The sequence below is a fragment of the Athene noctua genome, chromosome 1 (assembly GCF_965140245.1).
Source record: "Athene noctua chromosome 1, bAthNoc1.hap1.1, whole genome shotgun sequence".
NCBI classification, from domain to species: domain Eukaryota; kingdom Metazoa; phylum Chordata; class Aves; order Strigiformes; family Strigidae; genus Athene; species Athene noctua.
This window is the reverse complement of record NC_134037.1, coordinates 86431995-86445789: the sequence shown is the minus strand read 5'-3', so window position 1 is coordinate 86445789 and position 13795 is coordinate 86431995. Positions and strand designations below refer to the sequence as shown.

The 13795-nt window shown below is 35.2% G+C and overlaps 1 protein-coding gene across 6 annotated transcripts in view; it reads right to left on the bottom strand.

Annotated features, from left to right (window-relative positions):
* Positions 1–11188: 11188 nt before the first annotated feature.
* RYR2 (ryanodine receptor 2) overlaps positions 11189–13795 on the bottom strand; it is a 431008-nt gene continuing 428401 nt past the window's right edge. For all 6 annotated transcript variants that reach the window (XM_074896823.1, XM_074896825.1, XM_074896824.1 and 3 more), the window contains one exon: positions 11189–12490. In XM_074896823.1, the coding sequence (XP_074752924.1) occupies positions 12395–12490 (96 nt within the window). In that variant the 3' untranslated portion in view covers positions 11189–12394. The remainder of the gene's footprint in view (positions 12491–13795) is intronic.

The window sequence follows — 13795 nt, the reverse complement described above, 5'->3', positions numbered from 1 at the left end:
CAAAAATAATTTAAATTGGATTTTTTTCCATTAACATGTTTTCTAATCTTCCATCACAGAATCACTTGGCAGCTTACAGACACAATCGCCTTACTAGCTTTTTTATTTTTTTTAATGTGTAATCTACAAACTTTGAACAAGAAAGAACAAGAGCACTGAAATAATTTAGAAAAATGTGTACATTCTCGGCAGTCCTCACTGATCTTTTAAGTGACATGCTTAAATTGCTGACCTAATGTCCTGGGTTCAGCTAGGACAGAGTTAATTTTCACAAGAAGGTGAGAGGAGACACAGCCAGGATAGCTGACCCAAACTAGACAAGGGGATACTTGATACTATAAGACGTCATGCTCAGTGTATATCTACTGGGGGAGCTGGCCTGGGGGAAGAAGGACTGTAGCTGGGGAATGGGCTGAGCATCAGGTTCCAGGTGGTGAGAAATAGCATTGTGCATCACACGCTTTATATATTCTTTCATTAATATTATTATTTCTTCTCTCCTTATGCTGTCCTGTTAAACTGTTCTTATCTCAAACCCACAAGTTTTTTACGTTTTTGTTCCAATTATCCTCCCCATCCCACCAGAGTGGAAAGGAGTGAGCAAGTGGCCACATGGTGCTTAGTTGCCAGCTGGGCCTAAACCACAAGACCTATCAAGCAACGAGAGAATGCAGACAGGTAAAAAAAGTACATCTACATTGTTTAACATGAAAATGTCAATTTCTCTGATATTTTTCTTCAGAATAAGGGTTCATCATTGGAATTAGCCAGGAAAGTTAATTATTTCTCTCTGGTTTTAATATGGAAATGATATTTTCTATTAGTGTACATATTTTATTAATTTAAGGAAATACATGATGCTGATTCTGATTCTGAGTTGTCCAAGAGTAGCTTAAAAATACTGAGAATAAATATGTGCTGATACCAAATTATAGTAAAATTCAATTTATTTAATTTCTAGTCTTATGTCTTCAGGAAATACTAACAATAAATTCTGAAATGAATTCTAGTCTAAAACAAAGGTTTTCTACTCCAGTAAATCTTGTTTTCACTGTAGGACTCTCATAAATGTACTTTGCAAGATCAGTGTCTGATGATGGTCTTTGTAATGACTCTTGATAAGGTGACAATTTGCATTTGTTAAAAGAATACTAGACATTTTAGCTGGCTTCTTTTCAGATGTAAGTATAAACAGGGTTATACTGTGATAATAATGTGGTAGGTTACAGGAGGATCTTTGGGGAACGAGAAAGGTCAAGGCCATGGGAGCTGACAGGGAGCAGAAGAAAACAGAAATTAAAGCAAATTGTCAAATTTGTTTCATAACACCCTTCTGTTAGAAGCACTAACGCTTCCGTTAGACAGCAATACAATTTCTTTAAAACAGGCACAGAACCACAGCTATAGTTTTATCATGTAGAAAGTATATACTCAGATTATTACCTTTCAAGGGGAGTTGTTCTATTCTTTTTCATGGATGAAAGTAATAAAATTTAAATCTTAGAATTGATTCCAAGTAAAACAAATGAAAATATGTTACTCCAGTGTTTAAAGCCTCCTATGCAGACTTTGAGGACAAATATTAATATACAACAGAGGAGTGGCTGCACTATATCTTGACTACATGGACACAAAGCCCAGAAACCTGTATTCAGACCGAATTGCTCCATAACTGGATGCTTAGGGAAGAAAAAACCCACATTTGATGGCTCCATCTAACAGAATCAAAGAAATCTTGCTTAGGTAGGACTTTTGGATGTCATTTAAGTCCAGCCTCCCACTCAGAGATGAACTTTGAAACCTCCAAGGATGTGGGTTCCTGGATGACCTGTTTCAGTGCTGCACCCCCCTCCTGAAAGTGTTTCTCCTAACGTCCAGACTAAGCCTCAGAACCCACTGTTTAGTCCCTCTGTTCCTTGTACATAGTCTAGCACAACCAACCCCCACCCACTCTCACCAGGACACTCACAATTTTCTAGACTTCTGTTATAACTGTGTCACATTCTTCCCAAATTATAGACTGAAGAATCCTATCCAATGAAACTGTCCTTTGTACAAAGTAAATGGTTAAGAAGACATTTCATACCTTCAGTCATTCTTGTTGCTCTTTTGTGAATCTTTTCCAATTCTGCTACATTCTCTTCAAGATGAGAGGGACAGAAATGCACACAGCATTCAAGATGTAGACAAATTATGGATTTATACAGTGGCATAACAATGTCCTCTGTTGTGTTCTCTATTTTATTTCCACTTTTGTAGGAGAAAGAGATTAATTTGGTTTTAGTGGAATGTAGACATTTTGCCATATTAAATATTAAAAAATATATATATATATAAAAAACACTATCCTCCAAAGAAGTAGTGTATTTTTAGAGAGACTCCACTGAATACCCCCCACAGAATGCGAGGCAGTGTCAGTAATCTACATATAAACATGGAGAAGTGTTAAAATGTTTCTCTCACACAAACTATGACTGTAGAACAGACTTCCACAGAGGTTCAACCAGATACATAATCTGAACTTCACTAAAAGAAACGAAACAATCTTCCTGACAGAAAATGCATTTTCAAAATAAGAAAGCCAGTCATCAATGCACTTTCTTCTAAATGCTTAAAATGTTAATTTGCTGAAACAAAACCAAATAAATGCACCTTATACAGGAAAGACAAACAAATGATGAGCAGTTACAAGTAGTACAAAACTCAAAATAGCGTATTAATTTTCACATTAAAAGATGGTTATTCAAACCTTTAACAAAACAAAGTATGAAAAGGGATTTTTATTTACAATTATATTACTCTCTTTGTAATGAAATTAAGTTTTGTATTTTGTACTGTTGACTCCCTCCCCTCCCCCCCCCCAAAAAAAAAAAAAAAGAAAAAAAAGTCTTTAAAACACAATATTGACATTTTTAAAAGGCTATTCTCTGTGGAGAAAAGCAGAAGTATTTACCAGACCAATACTGTCCTCATAAATTTTTAGAAATGAAGACACTTTTCCTTAGAAATTGGTTAACTTTTGGGGCTGTAACACATTATTGTAACCATTGTTCATAAGGAAATCTGGGAGATTCACAGTTTCACTTAAACTGTAAACAAGTATGTGTTTTACAAGACTCAAAATAAAATAAACCTTAAGCTTATTTTATGCCTCCAAAGTAGACCAGCTTGATAATTCGTATCATATCAAGAATACCGTTGAATTACAAAAGCAGTATACCTTTTGAGGTCCAATTCTGTGTAAATTAATTTCATTCTGAATATTCATTTAAGAAGGTACTGTATAATTTCACCAGGTATATAATAATATAACTTCACCATGTATAATTTCACCAAGCTATCTAATGGTAACTCTTTGTATCAAACAGGCTCCTTTTCCATTACAAAAAGCATTAACTCCTCTCTAACGTTATTAACATCCTCTCTAATCATTATTAACATCCTTTCTAATTAACATTATTCCAGTTACTCCATGTAACCGCAATAATGTTAACTTTGTCAATTCATTCTGTCCACTCCTGGCCATTTACTTCCCTAACAGCCACTCAGGATTGTGTAAAAGTTTTGTAGGTTGCTTCATTTATTTGTTCAGGATTGCCACCTCCTGCCTGTTACATTTGTTGGAAACCTTTCATTGCTCCCATGCAACTGGACAGGTACATATCATCTCTCTGTGCATGTCATATCTACAGAGAAGAAGGAAACATGTAACCTAGAAATATGGCACCCTAGATCCACCTGCCTGAGCCAGAAATCATCTTGCCACAAATTCTCTGCGGTAGGTTAATTCTGGTGCATCACTTAGGCCCCACTGGCTATAGTCTTGTGCATTTCTGGAGCACGTAACAATTTACATATAGTAAAGAAACAGGGATCCCAGGTAATAAAAATAATCCAAATTCTGGGAATGCAAAAATGAAGCCACTGAAAGATACAATGAGCATGCAAAGGCAAAAAGAGACATCAGATAGTGTGACTAGGGCTCAGGGATATCTGAGTTTCATCAGTCTACAGTGGTAAGACCACAAGCACAACAAATAAGTTTGTCTACTGGTTCTAGTTCCAAGCTAGTCAAAACACCACCAGCATAGATGTTTCTAAATGAAAATCACAGTTAACCAGCAAACTGCATAACTGGAGCACAGTTTGTCAAAAGTTGATCATATATGCAAAATGTTAACAAAAAACCAGCCTTGTACAGTAAGTTCCTTTCACAGCTCTAGGTTTTGTAGTTTACATTGCCCCAGTTGACAAATTAAGCAGCAAACAATAGGAGGAAAACAACTTTTCTAACAGTTCTCCCAAGCAGAAGCACATTTTGAGCAGTATTATTCAGACTAGCCCCTCAAAAGCTTATTTTAATCAGCCTTTTTTAAACTCTGTTGGATTCTGATGGCAAGGACTTCATATCCCGCATAAAAACAATCTGGGTGAAATGCGTGTATTAGTCTTGAAACCATATTAATTACCTTGATTTTTTAAAAAAATCAAATAACTCCAGATAAAAGGCTACTGCAATTGCAGACTGCACAAGAATTCCTTACAAAAACCTTATATTTATGACAAAAAAGTAATCATTTCCATGAAGCAAACAACATTTTTATAGACCATAAATTATAGACTTTGGAGATTGCCATGAGCACTCAGTACTGGAAAGTCTCTAACTATCCTATATCTTCATACTATTTAGATGTTAAGGGTCATCCAGACAGGTAGATTTGGAAAAAGGTAAAAAGAATGATTTCCATCTGGATATTAACCATAACAGTCTATGAGCCTCCAGAGGGAATCTGAAATCATTTGTAGAAGCAAAATTTAACCCAGAAATAGGCTTCATAAATTGCAAGAGACTTAACAGTTAAGAAAATGATATTACATTTTTCTCTGAGATAATCCAGGATTATTCAGGCTTTTTTATATAATCACTTCCAGGTATGTGATATTAACTTCTTGATATGGGGCAGATGTCTGAGAAAATACAAAGCAAACGTGCCCCATTACAGTCAAGGAACAGTGAAGGCTGAGCCAGGGACAGGCAAATTCTGAGATAAGGGGTCTATCTTTACATTCTTATATTTAAATTATTATTAATTTTGCACTTGTCCAAGCATAAAGAATCAGTGAACAAAAGAAATTCAGTGTCTGTATTTCCTGGTCCAAGCTCATTCCATTCTGCCACATCTGTTTAAACACTGGATGGTTTTCCAGATGTGCAGAGAACATCATAAACCACTATTTTCTAATACATTGTGCTCCAGAGAAAGATAAGTAATCATTTTACCTATCACTTGAATCACCTTAAAGCAGGGCACGTAGATGAGCAAAGAGGATAATAATCTTTTTAGATCTCTAGGAACTATACTGAGTTTTGGGTTTTAACTTTATATTAATATTCAACAGCAACAACTTGTTTTATTAACACTTTAGTGGAACATTGTGAAACACTTATAAACAGCTCAGTAGTTACAACAAATCTATAAGGCTACTTATTCTAATATAGACTGTAGATACCTAAAATGTCCACTATGTTTTACTTAGTGCCTGAAATGTTAACTCCGTTGGACAGAGCCAAAAATCAACTGTCTGCTATATGGTCCAGTCATACTACTAGTTTATTTCCTAGTCAGGGGATATATTTCTTTCCTTTCATTAGGATGTACCACATGATAAAAGGATATGCCTTGTTGTCAACACTGAGCAGCTGCCTAATTAATTTAATTTCTTCTTATGAGGAAGTGTCTGCAAGTGTCTGTGTACCAGCAGCTATAGGAGTATGCCAGAGGACAGAGTCAATAATGCAACTGGGAAAACACAGATGGTCAGCTGCTGTCCTTTCCCTGGCACTGAGGTAGACAGGGAAGGGACTCCTTCAGAACTGGATGCTCTCAGCCTAGCTTGGGCACGCTACCACAGAATGGAACAGCAGCTTCACTGGATGTCACTGTTTAAGTCAGATGTCATCCATTCTGCTACCTTCCTGCTGATCTGCATGACGGGCACAGTAGGGCTCAAAGCTGAGAATAATGCTTTCTTCACAATTACTGCAATTTATTAATCTCCAAAGAAATATAATAACAGTTCATGAGCCTTTGCTTCTTCCATTTTGCTCACATCACGTTTTATTCACTAGTAGTTTTTGCAAGATTTAAAATCATTTCAAGTCTTTTAATTTTATTTTTCCATTTCTTAAACTGAAGGAAGTAAAACAACTGTGTCGTCTTTGTAGGATACAGGGTGTCCACCTACTAGGAGCTCCTTAAGGAGATTGATATTCCTGAATATTACCTAACTTCACTATCTGCTTCATCATAGTAACATTTTATAAACACTCAAAACCCAAATTATCCACTTTTTATTACAATGTATACTTAGCTGTAATGCGGTGAATTCTCAGCAGCTTTTCCCAGTCAATTCAAATTACTTTCACATTGCTGCCTTTTCTTTACAAAACCTTCCGACCTATCGACATAATTATCACATGCTAAAGGAAAAAATCCTCATGCTTTGCTGAATTCTACCTTCTACCACTATGTGTTACAGAAGATGAGGCTGCAGGAATCACAAGACTTTAACATAATAATTGTTGAGAGAGAAAGGAGTGTGACAGAGCTGGGTTAATGCCCAATACCTAATTTTGAAGCAATTCATAGCATTGTTCTAACATAGCTCAAAAACTGAGCAGGAAAGAGAAAAGATGCTAGTGCTAGTCAGGTACTTCTTTTGCTGATGAATGCAGTGGTTAAATAGCAGGGTATTTTTCCTTCAAAGAAACAGAGTGGAGAAACAGTTGAAGCATGCATCTCCATCTGAAACTCAAATACAGCAAGCTACAAAAAAATCTCATACACGAAGCAAACTGATTAAAAATGAAGCAGTAATTTATGGGAGGGGAAAAAATAACCAGAAATAAAGAATATACTTCAAAAAAGCTTGCTATGCATGAGGTCAACTGACTTATCCTACATTTTTTTTTCTTCTCAGTTATATTGCTTGCAGATAACGTAGTAAGTAGGCACCTGATGATTTTTTCACCATTACCTATTCTGTTCCTGATATTGTCCTACCATAAACTTGACCTTTCTTGTCATATACTGAATCTATGTATTTTCTCTTGTCCTTTGTTCAGGCTTTCAGCTCTTTAAGGCTAGAGACTATAGATTTGTTATGAATAGGTATGGCAGCTGACACCACAAGACCTTAATCCCTGGTTTAGCTACTTAAGCTCTTATAGGACAAAATTAAAAAAAAAAAAAAAAAAAAAAGAGATTAATTTTTAAGGTTTTCATATCTACCTAAAACAAGCAAAAAAACCTTCATAAAAATTCTGGTTTTCAACCCTTTTCATTTATAAAGCTATTTTTAGAAAAGCTAGTTATCTTTGTGTTTTCTAGACACCATGTAGTATCGCAAAAAACCACCTACAGCTCTTAAGAGTTTACCAGGAAATATAGAAGTTCCAAAACAAGTTAGTGCAGAAGTAGTTCTCATCAAAAGTTTCATGACAAAATCCCAGTTTTCAACAGACGAAACACTTTTACTTCTTTATTATTCTTTATAAATAAATAGTATTTATTTCTCACGCTATTTTTTTTATCTAGTCATTTTTAATTTTACTTTAGGACTTTCCATCCTCTAATTGTCCCTGGGTGGTTTTGTTGGTTTTTTTTTTTCCCAACGCATTCAACTCATGCACTTTCTTTCTATCCTACTAGCACAATCTAAAGAACAATTAATCAAAACGTTTTGATTTATTTCAGATCTCAAATGGCATGATCCAGCATTATTTAGCCACCTTTCAGTGTTCTAAGGTCCTTATTTAACATATATCTAAGAGAGAGAGAAGAGATGCAACTAAATCTTGCGTGCCCACTTGAGCATTTGCACAATGGATTGATAAAAAAGACCTTCAGTTTGTTGTCATTGGGGATTTTTGAGAACTTTGGCTCAGATCTTCCCATCCAGCACCAAAATGTATGGGTCAAACCTTTGTAATTGCAGATCTATGGCTATGTTATTACAAAAGCAAGCTGTTCACATAAAAAATTGCCTCAACTCTTGACCTTCATTGGCACGGCAGAATGATGCTGTTTGGCTGGCAGAGATTTTCAACAACTGCTGACAAGGGTCGTCTTTATCACCTGAGAGACACATCCTTTTGCCAAAATTAATATACAAACAAACAAAAAAGTAATTGTGAAGAAAATTAGATAGAAGGAATTGCATAGTTACCATTGAAGCAGATGACAAAGAAAACCCCAATCCAGAAAACACACAAAAAAGGCCTTCAAAAGAAAAAAAAAAAAAAAAGGCACCTGCAAAAAAAAGCTCACCTATAAATGGATATTTGTGCTTAAGTACCTTGCAAATCTTGAGTAAAAAGTGACTCTAAGATGACATAATTTGAAATTCTATTTGCAATCAAGCCTCTGTGGTTTAAACTGGCTTTAGAAAAGCTCAAGAAAACTGAAAAAGCAGCAAATATACAAATAAAAGTAGCTATGACTTAAGAGGAGAGATTGAAGGAGTTACATTTATGAGCATAAATATTTGACAGACTTAATCGAAGAACATACCCACCCATGTTTTGTGACAGATGTCTTACCCTTTGACAGAGAGTGTCCTGGACACCACAGTAATATTTATTTTGGCTAATGAACAAAAAAATTAATACACTCTACTTCAGAAAATAAAAAAACCCTAGAGAATATTATATCCTATGAATACTTTACAGGTGATTGTGTACAGAAAGGGAATTATTCAGTGCCTCAGAAGGTGGTAGGAATGTTATCAAAGGAGTTATAGAAAAAAATCATTAAGGCAATTCATAAGCAAATGCTATTATTCATTAGTAAGAGTCCTGTAACAGTAAGAAGATACTACAAGTGAAAATATTCAACAACTTAAATAACACAATAGTGGCCAAAATGAAGGGATTAGTCTTGTAGTAATGGATGGGCTAAGGATCTTACAGTGTCCTTTTCTTGTCTTCTATTTTCTGGGATTGTCTCAGTGAAAACCACAGACTTAAGCTTCAGAGGTGTAGGGAAAGACAGACATAAGAACAGGGTATTGGAAGAAATATAACAAACATCAGGTAACTCAGTTCTAAGTCGAACAATGTATAAACAGGTAAGAACTTCCACAAATGAATCCCACCTCAACTACTCTTCCACCTTACTTTGCTTTTCAGTTGCCATTCATTCCTTTGTTTCTTTGCTGAAATCAACATGTATGCACTAGGAACATCAGTTTTAGAGCTCTTCTGAATTTTCTTGGCATTCAGAGGTAAACACCAACAGCTGTCTCTCTGTTATCTTCAATAAAGGGCAAAAGTTCCTTCTGAAAATTACAGTTTTACTGACACAATTAGTAAATTCAGCTAACAGCTGAAAAAAAAATTAGCATATGCAAATATGTGTGTAAGTATAACCTTATCTTAAATATCACATGCTTAAGCACTATAATTGAATTTCTTGGATTTAAAAATACCACTTTCGAGTGACGTATTTTATATAAAATTTTACATATTTTATATTTTTAAGTGACATATTTTTTACCTGCTCTTTTATGCTGTACAACTATATAAGACACATATGTCAATGGTAATTTCTTTTGACACAACTATTAAAACATTGAATCGTCTGTATTGGTTGGCTTTGTTCATATGATCTCCTTGCTTACTTTACTGGCTCTTGTAACACAAAAATTCAAAGAATTTGCGGCTGTCACAGTAAATTCAATAATTTTTAATAAAATCTAAGAATTCGCTTCAACTTTGTCTAAGTCTAAAACAAACTAAACAGTATTAACTTGGACACCACAGTCTGTATTGTGCAGTACGTGGCCTGATTGAATAATATTATGCTGTTGAAAGTGCACATTAGTGTCAGAAACAGTATGAGTCACAGGAGACACGTACTTTTAAAAGAGATCAGTCTTCTATAACATGTACTCATCTCTAATATCAAAGTGAGTTTCTTTGCTTGAATTAGATGTGTTAGGCGTTAAGAAAAAGGCTCTCAGTGGCCAGTTTTGTTCAATGAACAAAACAGGAAATACCGTTTCAGGGACTCACAAAAAATCTGCAGCCATAGCTGAGGGGACACAGCATGAACCAGGCTCTGAAGGTCTGCCAAAGCTAGTTCCCATCATTTTTCAACAGTGAACACTAATCTTGCAGACTGTCATGAACCAGTTCTTAGCTGTAGGAATTTGCTTCTGTGAATGCTATAATTAATTTAACAATGAATATTTTTCGTACTTAAAAAGAAAATTTTGCATCACCATATAATTGGTAGAACTCAACCTGGAAGACCCTTGTGTTCAAGTGTGGCTTCGTGTACGTTTGTTAAGCAGCATACTGGATTCAACAGCAAGGATGCCCCAGAAGCTCTGTGACATGGAAGTTGAGGTTAAAGAAACATGTCACTCATCTGGTATTTGCCAACAAAGTCTACCTGAACTTGTTTTCAGGACAAAGGGATCTTGAAATATCAATCAGAATCATTAGCTACATATTTCTCAACAAAATGTGCAAAACCAAAATAGTGTGTGTGCCGATATGTCAAACAACTATTTTCATGTTGTACACCCAAAAAAGGACCATAATTGCAATCCCCCATTTCTAAACCTTATATGCAAATCCCAGAAAGGCCGATTTAAAATGCTCTATGGATTTGTGCCAAACAGGGAGGAAACAGAGCTGGAATGAATACTCCGAACTGGATGAGAGTGGTTTAAAACCTGAACACAGATTATAGCTGCTATACCTTCCCCTCCCACCATCACCAGCCTGCTCAGCCTCTGTCCTCAAATACTGTAGAATTACGTGAATTTTTCCAGAATCAGGATCCCAGTTTCAGTTCAGCAGATTGTGAATTTTGCTACTCCGAAAGCCTCACTTTTAAGAATACAGAATTAGTATTTTTAGAGGATTATTTCTTTAGTTGTAATTTTTCTTAGTTTCAACTGAATTGATACAGCCACTTTATTTTATGACAAAACTGTGGCCTGTAAAGAAATGAGGTGGAGCAACAGAACAGCAAGAAGTCCAGGAGAAAAACCAAAACCAAACCCAAAAACTTTCATTAAGGAAACAGCAGCTTAATCCTGTTTTGAAGTGGGTGTAATTAATTCAGGGACTAATAGAAAGACTTCATAACAAAGACCTCAAATGTTACCAAAACCATCTTGTTTCCATTCTGAATCTCTCTTTTTATTTGTAAAGACTGGCATTACAATTGAAAAGGACTCAAAATGGAGTGATGTACACATCATTGGTGTTTCATGATGCAACTGATGGAGTCCCTGAATGGATATTGCTTCAGCTTTGCTTTTAAAAAATAATGTAACAAGAAAATCTTCAACTCCACTATTGATCACAGGTGGCAGAAATGAAAGAAAGAAAAAGAAAAGAAAAGAAAACTACTGTCAAATTTGTAACATATACATTGTTGGCTGATGACACTTGTTCCAGATGTACAATAAAGCCCACAACACTTTATTACTATGGATATAATTATTGTGAATGTTTTTTCATGTTGATCAACTTGCTTCTGAAGGTTGGTTTTTTTTTGATTTTTTTAAACTTGCATAATAAACATGCAATGAAACATTTCTTGTTAAAGTGTTTTTTGCAGTCATCTTGTTTTCATACAAAGATTTCATAAAGTTGCAGTGTTGTATCAGAGCATTACCAAAATAAGAGCAAAAGCTAAAGAGGAAGGTACATGTGAAATGAACTTGATGAGAATAACCTAATCTTGTCCTGAGACACTCCAGTCTTATTAAAAAGATGTGCACAATCAAATCCCTTCCTTCCAAACCCACCAAAACCACAAAATAAATATTAACTTGGAAGAAAGGGAAGACATAAAGAAAAAAAATTGATATCATCATGCACTCATCTTCTGCATAGCTCAACCCACATATAGTAAGGCACTATTTCCCCACAACTTAGTGTCCACAACAATCTTTTACAGTGCTCTGCGAACTAAATATAGTTCCTTCCAGGATGATGAAATAAACAGATTGAATGAGTGTTGCTACCGTGTCACCCCATGTGTGATCTTATCAACAAGGGCATCATCTGGCAGTTTCAGAAATAAGCTGTCTCAAGTCTCTTCTTATGTGTGCATGTTATGTATAGGGATATCTTTTGTGTGTGCAAGTGATTGGTTTGTTTTCCAGAGTTGCTGTTATTTTTCATTGTTCTTTACTCCAGTGTTCTCAAAGCAAATGCACAAGAAAATAAAAGCGCAGTTGGGTCATTAAAAACAGAGCTTTGGTGCTCCAAAAAGCACACAGCTTTGGGGATTTAAGAAGTCTGTTAGACACTCCCAAAAGAGTTGGAAAATATACAGACATATTTTCATCTGGAAATCCTCATCTCTTCTCAGTTGAGCTGGTCTTCATATTGTTTTCGGAAGCAATCACCAGCAGGGAAAAATTCCCAGCACCGTTCTTGATACATTTTCCATACATAGGATTCCTGAAAGAAACACAATTTAAATAATTTAACTTGATTTAATGAGAAAGCACCAACCATAACTTTATTTTTTCTCTTTTATTAATATACTGCTTTACTTTTTTGATTCTGTGCATATCAGGTTGTTGTATATCAATCTACAAAGTCATGCTAATTATTTTGATCAGTTCAGAGTAGCTTTCAGATTTTTGTCACCTAGGCAAAAAGCACTGAAGAAACACATAGAAGAGGACCAGACAGTTTAGTTCTTACTGCACATCCAGAAGCACTGTAAAGCTCAATTAAAACTGGTCATGAGACAAATACCAGGGCAAGCAGAATATTTTCAGTCATAGAAATTTTACTGAAATTCTGCATTGGTCATTTCAAAACATAATACATAAAACAGCCTTTAAAGGTATTTCTTAGAAGAGAAATATTTTTCTGAATCAGTGGTGTGGTTTTCTTTTTCTTTCTGATGATTTGTTCAGGTAAGGCTCTGTCTCTAGGCAGTCAGGAGAATACTAAAGAATATATCAGTTTATTTCAATTACACCACTTAAATGTGCTTTTTTATCATACAAATTCCATGACAGAAGGCACATGTGTTACACAAGTTATATAATCATAGAATCATTTAGGTTGGAAGACACCTTTAAGATCATTAGGTATAACTGTAAACCTAATACTGCCAAGTCCACCACTAAATCATGTTCCTAGAAGTTAGGTAGTATGAAGACTCTCAATTTTCAAATTAGCAGCTACCAGTATCAAAACTGGTTAGCAGAAATCTGGCTTCAGTGACTATAGTAGGACACACTGTATGCCAAAAAAACCCAAAACACAAATAAAAAAGAATTTTTTTTTAAAAAAATCTCATTTAATACAAAATTCTCAAGTGACAAATGGATGTTCAAAAAGAGCAAAGCAAATACCTAAAATCTGACACTAGACAAGGCTGAGCAGATTTATGCAAAGAAGATGATTATAAATGCTCAGTACATACATGAGTTCAGAAAGAGTAAGCTACATAGATTTACAGCAAATCATCTCTCTGACCCAGATCTGTAGTGCTGCATCTATTATGCTCTTCAAATTTTTTGCTTTCTGATCTGCAACAGTCAGCTGCAAGACTCTCACTAGAAAAAACAGGAGTCAGTAAAATTGATATATTTTTTTACTGACTTTAAGTTTACTTAAAGTTGAAGGAAGCACTGGAATTTTGAAACAGCAGCAAAGAAGAAACCTCCAGGGAAAACTTCTCTCACACATTTAATTTTAAATATATGCACAAACTCTTTCATATGGACTTATCCAGGCATGTAGACA